The sequence below is a fragment of the Asterias amurensis genome, chromosome 13, assembly GCF_032118995.1.
Source record: "Asterias amurensis chromosome 13, ASM3211899v1".
In the NCBI taxonomy this organism is placed as follows: domain Eukaryota; kingdom Metazoa; phylum Echinodermata; class Asteroidea; order Forcipulatida; family Asteriidae; genus Asterias; species Asterias amurensis.
In genome coordinates, this window is record NC_092660.1 from 15133755 (window position 1) to 15152341 (window position 18587).

The following is an 18587-nucleotide window of genomic DNA, read 5'->3' on the forward strand; positions in this document are numbered from 1 at the left end:
GCTTTGAAAAATCTCACACATAGCTAGCCTCTGGAGTTGGCATCTCTGCCTGCAAAACACTTTTAGTGCTCCCGTTATACATGCAGCCTATTGACCAGAAAGTTTACAAGACCAATTTAGATGAGAATAAACTAAAAAGAGGCCTACGCTCTTACCACCCCCACCCCCCCGAAAAAAAAACCAGTAGATAAATTAGATTTGTGGCACACAGCATGTTCCAAAAACTCGCTTTACTTATAGTGCTGTAGCAACGCTATGTATCGTGGGACGTAAAAAATGTCATTTTTGACGATGTTTTTTAAAAAGGAAATGCAAGCATTATGAATGTATATTGAGTGTGTGGAGAAAGTTTTGGTAGTGTAGTACAAAAGAAACTTTAGTTATTGCTGGCTAACGGTCAGTTTCACCTATCAACGCTGATTTGAAAAACGTGTAACGTTAGGGAGGCCCAACATATTAGACCCCTATAAGGATCACAGGGGAGCCTTATAGTTTCTAGATGCATAAGGTACGTCGTCTAACCCAAAACGAGGTGGGCGCAGCCACTGCAAGTAGTGGTGGACGTGCGAAATAGCTTCATTTTGGGTTAGAATTATGACGCCATGCATAAATATTGAGAGAGGCGTATAACACCCTCACCCACATTTCGAAATATTTGTGTAAAGGATTTTTATATCCTAGCGGGGTGCCGCGCAAAGCGCGGCATCCCGCTAGTTATTATTATGTTCTAACAACACACAGGATGCCAGAAAGATAGATGGGGTGCCTCATGCAGTGTAATCTGTCCAGTTTGCTTCAATGGCGGAGTTTGTGACAATGTGGGTGGTCTGTGTATTTGCCCGCCTGGATTCAGCGGTGATATTTGTGAAATTGGTGAGTTTTTCTGGAATTCCATGGTATCTGTATCCTCCCCTTACCAGTTTTCACGCTATTATGCCTTTTTTTTGAATTGGGAAAAAAATAATGATGCCTTATATCAACCGATGTGCTAATTACCTTCTTTTGTTAATATGAAGTATGCAAAACATATATTAAAACTTGATGGACATTGAAATGTTCACACTGACACTACACACCGATCTTCGATGAGGTCCTGTTTTCGAGGTGCCCCTAAAATCGTGGCAAATCTTTTACCTCTCTGTGCGCGATGTAAACAGTCCCTAGATACAAATTATGTGGTTTTATTTGCCAAGCAAAGAGTCTCCTCTCCCTTGACCAAAACTTAGAAACACGTAAGGCTCCACTGGTCATTTGCACTTGTAAATGCAAAACGTTTGGTACTTTAGGCATTTCTACAAGGTACAAATATATGTCATAATGTTGAGGCCATATAAATATTTGCTCACCGAAAAAGTTTCATCAACCGCTATTTCAATTCACAATTCATGATGATCAAAATCATGTGACTGAATGTTTTGCTGAGCATTCTTGAAAAAAATACCGAGGCTTAAAGAAGCCATGTGCCTTATATCATTTTCTAATATTTTTGGAGATTTTTATTTTGTAACCCTCGTATCAATACTATTATTAATGTTAAAATTTAAACATCAGCTTGTTGATTCAATTATCACTGTGTATTTATATGCTTTATTATAAATATTAAGAAAAAAAATAGAAAAAAAAATAAATATAAATCAGATTTTGAAGCCAGTAATTATTCACACTTTTTATATTTTTTTATTTTTTTTATTTTTTGCAAGTTACCATGGTAATTTTAAAAATTTAATAAAAAAATATTTTGAATAAAATGAAGGCAACTGCTGGCTATACATTCATACACAGAGTCTCAAAGAACACTTGTAGTCACTGCAGATGTTTCTTCCATATGGCTTCACCGGGAAACCATACTTTCTCGTTTGCCATGAAAACAGGAAAAACTCAAAACAAATGGGGCCAGTTGAAGTCATCCAAGATCGGTGTGTGGTGTGAACATTTCAATGTCCATCAAGTTTTAATACATGTTTGCATACTCAATATAAACAAATGAAGATAATTAGGGCATCGGTTGATATATGGCATCATTATTTTTTTCCCAATTCAAAGAAAACGGCATAATAGCGTGAAAACTGGTAAGCAGAGGATACAGAACATATTGATTATTATTATTATTATTTATTCGACCAATACAAGGTACAACAAACAAGTTACAATAGCACAAGACAGAACATTAACGGAAAAAAAAAATTATGAAAAAGCAAGAAATAACTTTATAAGGAAAATAAATACAGAATAAAATAAAAGAATAAATAAGGTTAAATTAAATTAACTTAAATAAATTATTTGAAAAAGAAAACAAACGCAAAACAAAAACACAATAAGAGGGTGGCTGAGGGCGGAGCATGCAGGAGGAAAACAGAACCAAATGGGAACGACAACCATAAGGGATAAAAAACAAGGACAAATCATGCGGGTCAGGGGTAACAAAAGTAAACCAAATTACTGTTGCTCGGAAGCATGCTGCCCCACGAATGACCAACAAACACAATGAACTCAGAAACAACAATAGGGAAGGGAAACCAAACAGGGGATCGTTCACGACATGCATGCAAACAAATTGAACATCTATTACGCTGTGTGGTTTAAACAATGATCCTTAAGGAGGCGGAGAAATGTCATAAGAGGACAAATTACAGCAGCTTCGCGAATGACAGGTGGTATCGTGTCCCACAATCTGGGAAATCGATGGGAGGGTGAATGGAACAATGAGTCGGTACGAGCTGAAAGGTGGCGGAATGTGAGTGAGTCAAGATGACGAGGATTAATGAAAACCCCGGTAAGAATGGATTTGCAGTGAGCATTGCCATGTAAAACCTTGAACACAAAGGCACTGACATGTAATTACGCCTGTTAGAGGATGCCAGTGAAGATGCTGCAATCTGTCCTCATAAGACATTACTCTGCGCTTTTGTTTAAGAGCAAGCCGGGTAGCAGTTCTTTGGACCCTTTCAAGCTGATTTTGTTGTGATAATGTAAACGGATGCCATGCTGGGTGACCATACTCTAAAATTGGGAGAACAAGAGATTTGTACAGTGAGAAAATTGCGTTAGTGGAGGACCCTCTAGCAACTGTTCTGATGAAACCTAACATGCGGTTGGCTCTGGCAACTACTGCAAGGAGGTATGAGTAGCCCATGAAAGTTTGGAATCAAGTGTAAGCCCTAGGTACTGAAACGACTTGGTAGATTCTATTGGAAGAGTACCTAGGTTGTACAATATTGGGTCAAGGTTCTTGCATCTTGTGATATGCATGACCTTGGTTTTACTAATGTTGAATGTCATTTCATTGACATTGGACCAGTTAGCAAGCTTATCTAAGTCAGATTGGAGCACAAGTTCGTCATTGGCATTTTCTATTGTGTGGTACAGAAGAATGTCATCGGCAAATAACACACAACTGGATGAAGTTGAATGACATGCTAGACTAGCTTCTCTAGCAGACGACAACATCAAACAATCAACACTACACTGCAACAACAGTTTGTTATACATCTTCTACTGTCGTCAGTGCACCCTCCATCCAAGCATTTAGGATTGCAGCCCTTCCGGAGATCCTGGTAAAGGCCGGGCCCTCAAGTGTACGACAGATTCCTCTAGTTTCTCCCTCCCTCCAATGTACAGTGTATAAAAAATTATGTTCATTTTGTCTTGTCCTACACTTTTATTGCACCACTGGTCACATCGTCATGCACAGCACATCTATAATCCTGGTTTAGCTTTCACCAGCTGTAAAAGGGATTACTTCATCAAGTATCAACTCAAGTATTAACAACATTTCGCTTTTTTTTTTTGAGGTGGGAGGTTTGCTGAGGTGAGGGATTACTTAAAGAATTAGATAGCTCTGCTGCTGGAATTTGTTGGGAAAATATCTCACATTTCTTTGGGGAAAATCTAACGATTTTTTAAAGTTGAGCTTTTTGGAAATAATCTCACTCAACGTGGTCAAGCCGTGAGTGTGTTGGCTGTTGCTGCTGCAAGTTCGTTTATCAAGGACAAGATTGTGGGTTGGAGTCCCCAAGTATTATTAGCTTGGCCGATCTTTAATCTTAAACATTGTGCATTACTAGCCCTGGCTGCAGTCTAACCATGTCAAAACTGCTGTGCTGATAGATAGTGATGGTGTAAAGGTGTTTGCGATAACGTAACCCTCCTGCCGATAGCGGCAGGAGGGTTACGTTATCGCAACTAGCGTAAGGGTTGAAGAATAAACCCGGGCATTAACCGCTAGTTATTCTCAGAACCACAAACTATACTATGTACCTACAATCTCAAGAATTAATTGTCCATTAACAATAACATGTGTGTCATGCTTTTTCACAATTAAATAAAAAAAATCGTATAGATTTGCAGTATTTCTGTATAGTGCCACTGAAATTCTTACTATGCTTTTTGTACATGAAGAAACTACTGTCCATCAGTTTGTGCAATTTATCCTTAAATACTTTTTATTTGTGATTACAGTGCTCGGACCTAACCGCTTTGGTAAAGATGGCAGTCTCCGTTGTGATTCTGGTTTATTGCCTAATACTACGTCATGTGAAGGGCTGCTGTTTTGCTTACCAGATCCATTTGGATGCATCTGCGGTGCTGGCTACAAAGGAATTGATTGTAATACAGGTACGGTAGGTGGCTTGTAATGTGCAAGTATTTTTGAATATTGCAAGTTGTTATCATTGAGGGGGTTGTCGTTGTATCTGTCCATCAGGAAATTTTGTTTCTGAACCATGACTTGAGTAACTGAAGTGATGTTTTAGACTTGTAAGTTGGATTGGGGGGTTGCCCTTGGAGAGTGATAATGTCAAAGGTCAAGGTCATGATGGGGAGTTTGCTGTTTGCTTAACGGTTTCTGGACCATAACTCCAGTTAGAATACCCCCATAAATATGTGGCCAATCCACTTCGTATCCTTAACCCCAGCACCATTGCAATTCTATTTCTCCGCTCTCTGAAACTTTCCAATTCTTTTTGTCCTTTGTAGTGGACTTATTATCTTTGTACTTTGTTCTCATGCTAGAATGTGATGACGGGACATTTGGAGCAAACTGTGCACAAATGTGTCACTGCAGTGGTCAAGCTACTTGTGATAAAACAACAGGCCGTTGTCCAGGCAACTGCGCTTCAGGCTACAAGGGCATCAACTGCCAAGGTAAATTAAGATTATTGCCCTGCCGTTCTTTAATTCTCGGACATATTAATGAAATACCAATGGGACTTAAATTTCATTATTATGTGAATTTTGAGTTTAAATTTGATGAATAAAATTGATAGTAAAGGTGGCCTACAAGGTTTGTCTTATTAAAAAAAAAAATAAAATGAAGTTGCAGTTTGTTAAATAAGCGAGTGTGGAACTCTAGGCCTATAAGACCTGTATGAACCCAACTTCTGTTTAGCTGAAAATTTTGCTTGCAAAATTTCTTTGTAAGAGCAAGAAATGACAGAGTTATCAGTTGTAGTAAGGGTAAACTGCCTGATATTTTAACTGGTTTTTGCAAATAAGCAATATTTGTCTTTGCTAAGCAATTGTTTTGTGCTTGCAGGCTTTATGATGAATGTCCCTATAGAAGACGAGCATTTTTCAGCTAATATAGTTGCAATACATGTAGGTCTTCTTTTAATAGTCGACGTTAAACTTTATTGTTAATGGTTAGGTTAAAGTCACCTGGAAATATAATTTTTATTTTTTCAAACATAAGAGTATAAGTTTAGTAACAATAAAACATTTTTTTTAGTAATTGTTTGTACGGATTTATATGTTTACAAAATAGATAAGGTTGTTTGAGGGGTTGACTCCGCCTACCCCTTTTGTGACATCAATCGAGGCATACTTTGCCTTGATGCGTAGAGTAAACACACGTGCAAAGTACATGTAAGTCCAAGTCGTGAGTTTGTACGCATCAAAAAAGTTTTTTTCTTGCACTTTTCCAGCAATTCCGACCAAGTGTATTGCTGCTGGACGCAGCAAAAGTAGGGCCTGCATGGTTGGTCAGACTCACAAGAGCAATAGTGCCTAGTGGTCCGGTCTGACGTCTTTTTCAGCGCTGTGCAGCATTTTCTCTTCAAATTTCGCGCCTCGATTGACGTCATGAACAGCGCCCTCTCGGGTTGGGACCTACTCTTAAACTTGTAAATAAGATAAGAACTAATTTTTGTAAACCTTAGTTAACTGTTTATTCACATTCCACTCATCAAAACATTAGTGACAAAAGCTTTAATTTGACAAAATACCACTTCCAGGTGACTTTAATATCGTTGTGGCTCTTTGTTCTGAGATAACATTTTATGCATGGACTTAAAACGCATCAGTTGATCAATTTTTTATATTTTGTTTTCATGCGAGTAAATGATGTGGATTAATTTTATGTATTTATTTGCAATTGTTGCAGATGATTGTGGAGCCGGCCTTGGTGGTTTGAATTGCGCAACATCTTGCAACGGTAAATAGTTTCTAGTTGGTCAATGTTTGACCTTCTTTCCACCTCCTTTGATTGAGACCAGGGTTTTCAGTCCATTACTTAGTTTTCTAAATGAAAGAAAACAATTTGAAATTACCTGGATCTGAAAGAGTACTGTGTTTTGCGTGGTTAATTAAAAAGAAAAAAAAGAAAATAAGTCATACAAGTGAAGCTGAAACTATTGTTACCTGAAAGATATGCAAATATTCCTAATTTCATTTATATGTATGATAGCTCCAGCAGTCGTGACTATGGTTCGTGATGTAGCACCATCGACCTCCCCGACTCAAGCTCAGATTCATCTGGCCTGGAAGTTTGTCAGCAATCTCTGTGCAGTGGAGCGTTACCAAATCGCACATGAATTGACCAATCAAGACCATTGTCGGGAAGTTACTTCGCAACGAGTTGAAGTTACATCAGGTATATGTCATGCAAGCCAAAACATCTTTTATTAACAGTCGTCTTTGATTTGCTTCATATGCCGTGTCAGACTGTAATTTAAAACCAATTACTAAATTCTAGCGTGTGTACATTCTGAGAAAAATAGGTTTATCCCTAATTGGCCATGTACTCTTTAGCGGCTATTGCTGTGGCTTTGGCTAGACTGCTGCATCATCATGCATTGAAGTATACAATGTCTTTGCAACCCCATCAGCAACAGGTATAGCCATAGCCGTAGCCACCAACATGGATGCATGTATTAGTCTACTGTAGATTCAGCCACAGGCGTATTCATGGATGCCCCAAGAGCTTACTGAAAAGGATTTATAAAGGATGTTTTGTCAGAAGTTATGTACATTATGTACACATGTAAATTCTATTTTGCAATTGGGCATCTATTTGGAAAAACTTGAAGATCGGAAGAGTGTGTTGATGTGACTGGTACTCTGTTTCACTGATTGTTAAGTTTCTGTTGTGCCAGATTGGTTGTCTGTGCTGTATACCATTGTATACTCCAAAATGAAGGTGACATGGTTTTAATGGCTATAAGAATAAGTAGGACATGAATTTATTCATTTATTATGCGCAAGTTTCATAAAAAATATGTACAGATGCGCATTACAACAATAAACAGATATTAACAATAATTTAAACAGATTTGAAAAAGGTAATTACACTGAAAATTACGAGAACAAAAGTTAAAATTAAACAACAAAAATAAAACCATAGTCGGCAAAAGGCCACGTTAAAGTCTAGTAAAAAGCCTGGCGGAATAAATGGGTTTTGAGCAATGTTTTGAAGGTATCAGTATTGTTGGCGATCCTGATTGCATGTGGGAGAGCATTCCAAAGTTAAGGAGCAACACACTCAAAAGCGCGATCTCCCAGAGTAAAAAAAAGGACCCAAATCATTGCTTTTTTCTTCTGATTCTTTTTCTTTATTCTTTTTTTTTTGAGTGGAGAGCTAAGACTCTGTTTTCAAATTTAAAAAAAAATTATTTAAAAAAAATTATTTTACAGATTTATACGCAGACAGTTTGATAATATCACGTGGCCTACATCCATTCTCTAATTACACTGTGTACATCAAGGCTTGGAATGAGATTGAAGCCGGACCAGAAACCTCTATCTCAGTCACTACAGGAGAGAGTGGTGAGTCTTGCTTTGGTTACTATAACATTTTAGATTATATGAAAGGAAATTCAATCAGTAAGACAACTTGTACTACTTTTTTTGTGCCCTAAACTGAAATCTTCAAGGTAATAATTGGGTAAATAAATTAACGTTTGAACACAAGCTTTTTGCTTTGAGAGAGTAATATTATGTGCTTCATGCTTGTGGTCAAACAATGTGGGCACCAGCGGTACATGTATATGGGGCCGAAAGGGATAAATGATTTGGCAATGAGAGTAACTTCATTTTCCTTTCATGCCCGTAGCCAAGGCCGAGTGGTGGTTTGTGACTCCAATGACCTATAGGTCTTCAGAGTCGCAAGAAATATATCGAACCTAAATCATGATATAAACTGTGGCTAACTACATGTACATGGAGTCTTGAAGGTAGTGGTGGACACTATTGGTAATTACTCAAAATAATTATTAGCGTAAAACGACACTTGGTAATGAGTAAAGGAAAGCTGTTGATGGTATAAAACATTGTGAGATACGGCTCCCTCTGAAGTAACGTAGTTTTTGAGAAAGAAGTAATTGTCCACAAATTTGATTTCGGGGTCTCGAAATCAAGCATCTGAAAGCACACAACTTCATGTGACAAGGGTGTTTTCTCTTTCATTATTATCTCGCAACTTCGACGACCAATTGAGCTCAAATTTTCACAGGATTGTTATTTTATGCGTATTATATGTTGAGATACACCAAGTGAGAAGACTGGTCTTTGACAATTACCAATAGTGTCCAGTGCTTTTTTAAACAAAAGACGAATGTAGTCCCGTGGTTCACAGACAATACAAATCTTACACATCTCATACTGTGATGTTTGCATTTGATGGAAGCATCCATGTTTATCGTTTTGTCTTGCAGTTCCTACTGGAGAGCCTGAGAATGTAATGTTGTCTACTGATCAAACCAATGGTCTATCCTTTACTTGGGATCCTATACCTTGTGGGTTTCGACATGGGTCCATCAAATACCATTACAAACTACAACAGAAGGACGTGAACAGTAGTCGGGAGGGACAGGTAGTGCCCGAAGCTGTGACAGTGGCTAGTGGGCTGCTCCCATGTACAGACTACATGTTTGAAGTTGCTGGTGTAACAAGCGCTGGGCGGGGACCTTACAGCACTTCAGTAGAAGCCAGGACTACAGTACAAGGTAAGGGTACTGCTTTAAAAAAGAAATTGAATTAATTTTGTTTAATGCAAGTTTGCCCCAAACAAGGCTAAATTGTCACTTCAAATGGTCCCATTCAGTAGTGTGGACTTAGAGTTGTACAATTTTGCAGTCTCCCTTGGCACAGCCCGACTTCATGCCGTGCTCAACGAAAACACCAAGGTGCGTAGCGTGAGGGCGCTCGACCCGCGGTAATTTATATGTAGTCTAACCATACTCTCAAAAGAAACCTCTCTTGTAGTAGAATACTGGATTTATCAAACAGAAAATGTAATTAGATCATTGTCACAACATTCAACTTCGTTTTTAGTTATTGAAAACACAGCCGATTATGGTCCATCGGTATGAGTCTTCCCATGTCTTTACTGTGTAGCTTTGTTTTTCTATACCTTTCTCAGGTCAAGTGATCACAAGTAAACATTGGTAGCGCAATCATTCTTTAAGTGAAAGAATGTATGATACTAGATGTCAGCTGATGATTCAAGGCCATACGAATGTTTAGACCATGTACACTAATATTTTATTGCATTTCATCTTCTCATTTGCATACAGCTCCTAATCCAGTAGAAGGCTTAAATCTAAGCTCAACAGCCAATGAAATCCAAGTATCATGGCCAGCCTCTACTGGGTCTGCCGTCAATCCCTGCACTGCAAGCTTTTACAATGTGACCTATGAACTTCTGAACTCTGATCAATGCGACCCTAAGGGTAGTCCTGTCACAGTGATTGCTAGCCAAGTAGATACCACTACAGCAACCATCAGTGGACTTGAACCATATTCTTCCTACAGAGTGAATGTGAAAGCAACTAACACAGCTGGTGTCAGCTCAGTTGTTGGTGATACAGTGATAACTGCTGAGATAGGTAAGTAAATGGGCAGCATGAAAAATGTATCGATCATTCTTGAAAACTATCACATTATAGAGTATACTACATGTATGCAATACTAGCCCAGGCCTGTATGCTTCGTTTTTTGAAAGGACAAGGGCACCAAGGCATTTTCTTCTTGGTAAAGGGCACCCTATGATGAAATTGCAAATTTGTACTGGAGCATTTCGAAGGGCACCAAGGCAATGACCAGGAGGCATGGAGGCAATCGCCTTGGTTGCCTCCATGAAGTATCAGGCCTGTTAACGCCTAATGCTTCAAGTAATGATATTGTGTGTAGACTTTGTTTGACTTTTCAAAAAACATTCTCTCAAGTTGTTTTGAAGGTGGTCACATGACCATGTAACCAAATATTCAGCAGCTGATAAAGTCAAAGCTGGAGCTGCTTAAAACCAATTGACTATTAAGCGCCTTGAGTACCTTGTTTGGAAGATACATGCGCTATGTAAGACTTCGATATTATTATTGTTATTATTTAAGCGTGTTCGGCGTTTATGGCCATTCATGTGTTGGCTTCAAGCTTAAAGTCAGCTGAAAACAAAACACAACCAATATGCCATTCTCAATTAGAATTGCGCATTAGGCACAACCCTTGAGTGTCACGTTCAACTTTTACCTTCAGGGAAAACAGCCCGAGAACAGGAATTTAACACATTTCACAAAAAGTTCAATAACAGTTCGCTTTATTTTAATGTTTTTTTGAAAAAGGATTTATGAATTGAAGGGGAACAGAAGATTATTGACTCCGTTTACAATCTTACAAGATTGTGGCCATGCGATACCACATGCCGTTTGCCTCCACTCTTTTTTTACCTCAGCTTTTCTTTTTTTCTTCTTCCAGCGCCAAGTGGCCCTCCAAGAGACATCACATCAACTGTTGTCACCAACACAACCCTCTCGTCCTCCTGGGATCAACCAGAATGTGGCAGACGTCGTGGTGTTATAACTCACTACAGCTACACTCTAACCAGCACTGATGATGGGGCGGTGATAAGAAGTAACAACATCTTCAGTGCATCACTGGATTTGACCGGTCTTATACCATTCACAAATTACACGCTATCAGTGGCTGCAGGGAATTCATTTGGTTTAGGACCTGTTGCTGTGATAACTGAACGAACTAATGAAGGAAGTGAGTATTCGTTGTTTTTCTTATATCATAGTTTTCAAATATCTTACCAGTTGATTGTATGGGAGACGATCCTCCTCGCAAACTATGGTCTTTCAATTCTAGCCTCCTTATTGAGCCCATATCCAATCATTCATGGGGAGACTGATCCTTCTCACATGCTGACCCGCGACTATGGAACAAAATGAATTGCCTGCACTAGTAAAATTAAAATCAACTGTTTCTTTAACCCAATAAAAAAAAAAAAAGAAACTTAAAACGCATCTTTTCAAACAGGTATTTAAGTACATGGTTTGTTTTTGTTTTAAAACTTCAATGTTTTCTTAGGTATATGGCATTTGTTTTGTATTTCTATACCACATGTTGTTCTCAGGTTAGGTTTTTGTTTAAATTTTGGTTATATGTACATTATTAAGACGACCTGTGATCTCATTTTGATACAGGATGGGGATCAGTTAAAGGGAAACTTTATCCTTTTCTTAAATGTGACATCCCGTTGCAAATCAGTGGTATTCTTATCTGAGCGGTTAAGAGGACCGAACTCAAGCTCTGGTGCTTTTGTTCAGCAGAGTGTGGGTTCGAATCCCGGTCGTGACACTTGTGTCCCTGAGCAAGACATTTTAAACTATAATTGCTTCTCTCCACCCAGGGGTAAATAAGTACCTGTGAGGGTGGAGATGGTTCTTGTGATTGATTTAGTCAAGTATGTAGCACATATTTGTTGTACTGGCTGTATACTCCTTAGGGAGCTCAGATGGTTAAGGAATGAAATAAGGCCAAGTGACCAGGGTGGAAGCGCTTTGAGACGCCCTGTGGGTGTGAAAATCGCTGTATAAAAACTGTTATTATTTACTATTATTATTATACATGTATATTTCAAGCTTAAAATCCTAATAAATCAACCACTAATTGTACCCAATTGTTCCACACAGTACCACCGGCTCTAAGCAGCATTTATTTCCCATCGACATTCAGTGATTATATTACTGTTGGGTGGTACCACCCTAGTCCACCTCATGGTATCATCTTGAGCTATGAGATCCGCTACTGGAAGACAGAGTCTGAGACCTCATCATCGGCTGAGACAGTGAGAATCACAGATGATCTACAAGACGATCCTCAAACTAAAGAGATTACAAACCTGGAGAGTTATATTGGGTATTCCTTCCAGGTAATAAAAGTGATACATACATACATGTATATGAATTCTAGCGCAAGTTGATTGGGGTATAAAGTGTCAGGGTCGAGCGGTGGAAGTGTCGTGGCAGAGTGGTTAAGAGCACCGAATTCAAACTCTGGTGTTTCTCATCAGCAGAGTGTGGGTTCAGATCCCCAGCCGTGACACTTGTGTCCTTAAACAAGACACTTAACCATCTTTCTGAAAGTTTGTATATACTCAGCGCCTTGAGTACCTTGTTTGGTAGATATGTTCGCTATATAAGACTTTGATATTATTATTAATATTATTATTTTATAAAACATATTTCGTTACTTTTTATCCGAAGCTTGCAATCAGCATTAGGTGTGATGTAATCAAGTTAACATGTTAGTGTGCATAGCGTCGATACGATTGAAAGTATAAATATCCGCATACACAAGCTTGTATACGCCTGTAACCGTAGACCTCCTATTGTCCCTTTTTTGTTTATACTTGTACTTTTTTGCATCAGCTCCCATTGGTTTTGTACACGTTTTCCAACTGTGGACCTTTCCCGAAGGTTTTTGGGGGGTTACTCTTACAAGCTTGTATTTGCCTGCAACCGTGGATCTCCTATAGTCCCTCTTTTGTTCACACTTTTTTGCATCAGCTCCCATTGGTTTTGTACACGTTTTCCAACTGTGGACCTTTCCCGAACCGTGGACTCCATTGTCCTCTTTTGTTCTAGGTCTCCGGTTTGAATGTGTATACCTACTATTGTACACACGGTTTACCTGCTATAATTACTCTATCAAGATGGTCATGATGGGAACACTTCTCTTGAAACGACACAGCTTATGAGAAACATGTGAAAGTATTAGATTTAATCAAAAGAATTCAAAAGCTTGAGTTCAACATTAATGGGTTTTCCAACAAATTTCACAAGTCTTGATGACGGATTTAGCTTAAACTTTTACAAATGTGTTGTTTTGCATTTGTTGGGTCACACAAAGTGCAGACACTGGTCTTTGAAAATTACCAAAATTTTGTCATTGTGCTTTAATATTTAATTGGTGTCTGTCTTTTCCCAACTGTTTGTTGTTGGATGTTACAAATGTTTGTGTACGGCAAGTGAGAGAAAAGCTTTTGATATGAAATAAAAGCCTCAGACATAGAGTGGGTTTGTTTCTGGTCTATCTTTGACTAGTTTGGGTCATGTTCCTTAATGTTAACTTTGTTTTTGTTTCAGGTACGCGCTGAGACGCGTATTGGATTTGGTGCATGGAGTAATATTGAAAAAGCTGAAACTGTGCCAGGAAGTAAGTCTGGCAAACTGTTATGAAATACATACCCAATTGTTTGATTCATTACCGATGGAAAGACCAATTAGTTTGGTTAAAGCCCTTTGGATTTGTTGTGACTAAAACCTGTAATTTCTGTGTTTGTTTAGGGGTTTTGTTAAAAGTAATAGCATCTAGATCCTTATACAATTTGTTTGTATGAAAAAAAAATTTTTTTTTCATTGTGACGCAGGTGTCACACTTGTGACATTTTATATAATTGGATGATCCCCTGTTGACCTGTACAAACTCATCTCTCCCTAGAGAAACCTCAACAAGTCACAATAACTGTGCCATCCTGTAGCTTACGGCACATGAAATATTTGTTTTAAAAACATGACCATACGTTGACCTTTCCTTCCTGTCCAATCAGGAAGTCAAATTGAATCATATTTTAGTAAACAAGTTTCCCTTTCTCAAAAAGTGTTTTACTCCAGAGACATGTTTCTCACAATGTTTTATATTATCACCAGCTCTCCTTTGCTTTGTATTAAAGTAAGTCTTGATGCAAATATAACTTGAGTAATTACCAAAAGTGTCCAGGGGCCGATTTCAGAAGGCAATAAAATTCATCGCAAGACAAGTTTTCAGTATTACAATAGTGATTTGTATTGTGACATCACACTTTACTTAGCAACTTTGATTGATTTGCAGTTATGATCAATCTTAGATCTTTGTGGAATCTGCCCCAGAGCCTTTAATTAAAGTCTGTTGATTCTTTGATTGTAGCGCCAAGCAAGCCACAATTGCTGATGGTTTCAAGTGTTACACAGACGAGCATCAGCTTGAGTTGGAGTCACCCAATGCAGCCCAATGGAAATATGCTTGTATATAAGGTATGTCATATGTGTTTCAATGATACCTGTAAGCAATATTTTTTATGCTTAGCATGTTTGATTGGTAGGCTTACCTAATGTGTGAAATTGGGACCGTGCTCTGTGCTTTTTGAAGCTTTCTCCATTAATTGTTTCATTTTTTTTTATTACAGATTGAGCATCGTGTGGTATCCAAACCTTATGACAGCAGTTTCACCTTTGATCAAGCTGGTCTATTTGAAACCCAAGATGTATCTGATACGTCAGATCTGAGTGGTACAGTAATGAACCTAGAGCCATCTACGGAGTATGAGCTGCAGGTATATGGTATTAATGAGGCTAATATCACAGGAGATAAAGCATCTATCCTGCATTTCACGGCATTTGCAACAGGTATGACATTTTAACAGAAATTTGCATTGAAGATAAAAAATACTAATTTTGGTTTTACCCATACACCGATGTCTGTTAGCACTGTATACTCGGTACTTTCCCCCAAGTTCTGCCAAAACAAATATCACAGGCATATTACTCAGGTGGGATTCAAACCTACGACCCTTGCAATTCTAGAGCAGTGTCATACCAACTAGACTACTGAGATTTTTCCCGGTAGCTAGAGGCAGTTGTAATCTAACACACATAGGTATGACATTGCTACAGGGACATGACTTTCAGCCAATGTGTAAAACACCATACTTGGTGGATTACTAGTATTCCTAAATACCTTGGACAGTTCCATCCATTCTGATTGGTGAAGAGGAGATCACTTGGCTTTGTTTAAACGTTTGATATAACAAGGTCAGAAAGGTTCAAACACGGCCCGAAGAAAAAAGGATGTTTTAGTCGAAAGTTGAACTTCCTGGCGTCGGAAATTAACTATAATAGAATTTTTCCTTTTTCATATTACATTAATGTATTTGGGTATTTGTCGGTTCATATTTAAGGTTGGTGCACACTAAGTGTTGCAATGGCAAATTGAACCTTGGAGTTAGTTCGTGGTGACGAAAATTTTCACTTTCTGTGCAAAGTGGCAATGCCTAATCATCGCAATTAAAAAAGTATATTTCTTTAGTTCCCCAAAACTATAGTCTACGCAGCAAACTAATGTAACTCAAAAATCATAATTAAATTTAATCTAATTGTTCACTGACTCTGGGGCACTTGATTGTTAAGCAGTCCCTCACCCATAAAGATTCATCCAAAAAGTTCTTATCACTAACTTTTTTGAAAGAAAAAAAACCTGAATCACTGAAAGAATATCTTACTTTCTGCTTTTTGCTATAGATCTGCCTCCTCCTGAAACACCAAGTATTATTGCAGATGAATCTACAAAAACCTCCATTGCCATCCGACTGGTCGCTACAGCAACCTCCAAGTATATCACGTAAGCAATCTTCTGCATTGTTCAACAAAGCTTATTTGTGTGTGTTTCCCCTTACGATACGAGAGAAGAGCCATGGGTAAATTGCTGCAATTTTGTATCGAGAGACTCCATTTCTGATGATACGTTCTTGTTATTGACATTGTCGCTGTACTTTCCATTGCCATAACTTATCTGCTACATAATTCAGCCTATCTTCATAAGCGTGTCTTTCAACAATTTGGTTGATTTCATTCAGAAATGTTTTCTTTGCAAAACTATGTTTAAAGGATTTGGGTACTCTTTGTAACACAAAACTCAACAACCACAGATTTACATTAAACTTACACCGTTTGAAGATAATGATAGTAGAAAACGGACCTTATTAGTTGCTGAGGTGCTGCAGTTTTTGAGAAATGAGTAAATCAATATTAATTTTTGGTTTTTACCCATACACACCAATGTGTGTATAGCACTGTATACTCAGTACTTTCCAGAGTCCTGTGAAAAAAATTCACAGGCATTTTACACGGGTGGGATTCGAACCCATGACCTTTGCAATTCTAACGCAGTGTCATACCAACTAGACCACCGAGATTGCCCAGTAGCTAGAGGCAGTTCGAATCCTATGTTTTTAGCAGCAGGTACTGCAAACGATTTAATAGATGTTAAATTTTCATCGGGGATAAAGAATATTTTTTATTTTTTTTTACCCATACACCGATGTGTGTAGCACTGTTTACTCAGTACTGTCCCGAGTTCTGTGAAAAAAATTCACAGGCATTTTACTCGGGTGGGATTCGAACCAACGACCTTTGCAATTCTAGAGCAGTGTCATACCAACTAGACCAACTTTTTTCACAGGACTCGGGGAAAGTACTGAGAAAGTACTGAGTATACAGTGCTACACACATCGGTGTATATGGGTAAAAACCAAAAATTAATATTCTTTATCCCGATACAAATTTAACATCTATCAAATTGTTTGCAGTACCCGCTGCTAAAAAACATAGGATTCAAACTGCCTCTAGCTACCGGGCAATCTCGGTGGTCTAGTTGGTAAGACACTGCTCTAGAATTGCAAAGGTCGTGGGTTCGAATCCCACCCGAGTAAAATGCGTGTGAATTTTTTTCACAGGACTCGGGGAAAGTACTGAGTATACAGTGCTACACACATCGGTGTACATTAAATGGGTAAAAACCAAAAACTGATATTCTTCATCCCCGATGCAAATTTAACATCTATTAAAGAGTAAATCAATGTAATGAAAATACGTTTTTACCATTTTGCTTATTACCAAGTAAGGTTTTATGCTAAAAATAATTTTGAGTAATTACCAGTAGTGTCCAGTGCCTTTAAGCAGCTTTATGAAATTGGGACTTTATGTGTGAACAAATCACATCACAATTGTCTTTCAATTTCTTCCAATTTCAAGTGCTTACCAAATTGGAGTACAGATGACGAGTGCTGTGTCAAGGAGATCTGCTCCTGCTTTTGGACACTACAGGGACAATCCATCTGCCTACATTGCAGCTGAGTTGAATGATGGTCTGCCAGAAACATTTGTTGTTGGTGACAACAAGGAATATGGCAGTTACTGGAACCCACCCCTGCAAGAGGGCTCTGTGTACAATATCTACGTCGGTGCTGTCAGCAGAATTAATGAAACGGTAAGAGCCTGAAATAGTGGGGGAATCAGTGCGAGGACCCGGTCTTCATCACTGCGTGGTAATGACCGGGTTGATGGCTGGCTCTGTAAACGGACAAAGCTTGAGATCCAAATTTGACTCCTTTGTTTCGCAGCATATGGAAGAAGAAGAAGAATGAAAACAATGTTTAGATGCAAATTTATGGTACCTTAAACTGGCTTCTTTTAGAAAATGTTAAAAACATGATGAAATTAATCACAATTAGAAATGTTTTGTGGTTAGTTTGAGTAGTACAATCCAACAGTAAATCTGACCTGTTTATCGATAAGTGCGCTTTACAGGAATTTTTTAAGAAATATCAAACCAACAATTTTACAGATATTTTGTTTGGAAAGTAATTGCTTGATACTTCCTACATGATTTTGTTTACCCGAAGTGTGGTTTTAAATGAAGAGATCATTCAAGTTGATATCATTCAAGTTGTCTATTTTCCCTCCGTATTGGTGTCGTGGCAGAGCGGTTGAGAGCACCAAACTCAAGCTCTGATGCTTCTGTTCAGCAGAGTGTGGGTTCGAATCCCGGTCGTGACACTTGTGTCCCTGAGCAAGACACTTAACTATGATTGCTTTTCTCCACCAAGGGGTAAATAAATGGGTACCTGTGAGGGCAGAGATGGTTATTGTGATTGATTTAGCCGAGTAGCGCAATGTTGCACATCAGGCTGTATACTCCCCACCAGGGAGCTGAGATGGTTTAAGGAGTGATTTAAGGCCCAGTGACCATGGGTAATAATGTGAAGCGCTTTGGGAGGCCCTCCGAGTGTGAAAAGCGCTATATAAAAACGGGTTATTATTATTATTTTTATTTTATGGATACTTTATTTTATGGTTACATGGTAGAAAAACGAAAACATATTTCTTTTTCTTTTCAGGAAGCAAATGTGGTGTGGAATGGCGATCCATTTCTTGTTGAAGGTAGGCTCAATTTAGATTATTTTTTTCACAGTTTTTTTTTAAGACAGGAGAGCCATA

At 38.3% G+C, this 18587-nt stretch overlaps 1 protein-coding gene across 2 annotated transcripts in view; it reads left to right on the forward strand.

Annotated features, from left to right (window-relative positions):
• The window catches only part of LOC139945880 (receptor-type tyrosine-protein phosphatase mu-like), a 57391-nt gene that overhangs the window by 18394 nt on the left and 20410 nt on the right, over positions 1-18587 (forward strand). For both annotated transcript variants that reach the window (XM_071943382.1, XM_071943383.1), the window contains exons 4-19: positions 742-873; positions 4459-4614; positions 5011-5142; positions 6380-6430; positions 6683-6868; positions 7909-8040; positions 8928-9218; positions 9789-10100; positions 10966-11256; positions 12186-12424; positions 13641-13710; positions 14461-14567; positions 14720-14939; positions 15831-15930; positions 17343-17577; positions 18488-18530. In XM_071943382.1, coding sequence (XP_071799483.1) covers positions 742-873; positions 4459-4614; positions 5011-5142; positions 6380-6430; positions 6683-6868; positions 7909-8040; positions 8928-9218; positions 9789-10100; positions 10966-11256; positions 12186-12424; positions 13641-13710; positions 14461-14567; positions 14720-14939; positions 15831-15930; positions 17343-17577; positions 18488-18530 — 2697 coding nt within the window. The remainder of the gene's footprint in view (positions 1-741; positions 874-4458; positions 4615-5010; positions 5143-6379; positions 6431-6682; positions 6869-7908; positions 8041-8927; positions 9219-9788; positions 10101-10965; positions 11257-12185; positions 12425-13640; positions 13711-14460; positions 14568-14719; positions 14940-15830; positions 15931-17342; positions 17578-18487; positions 18531-18587) is intronic.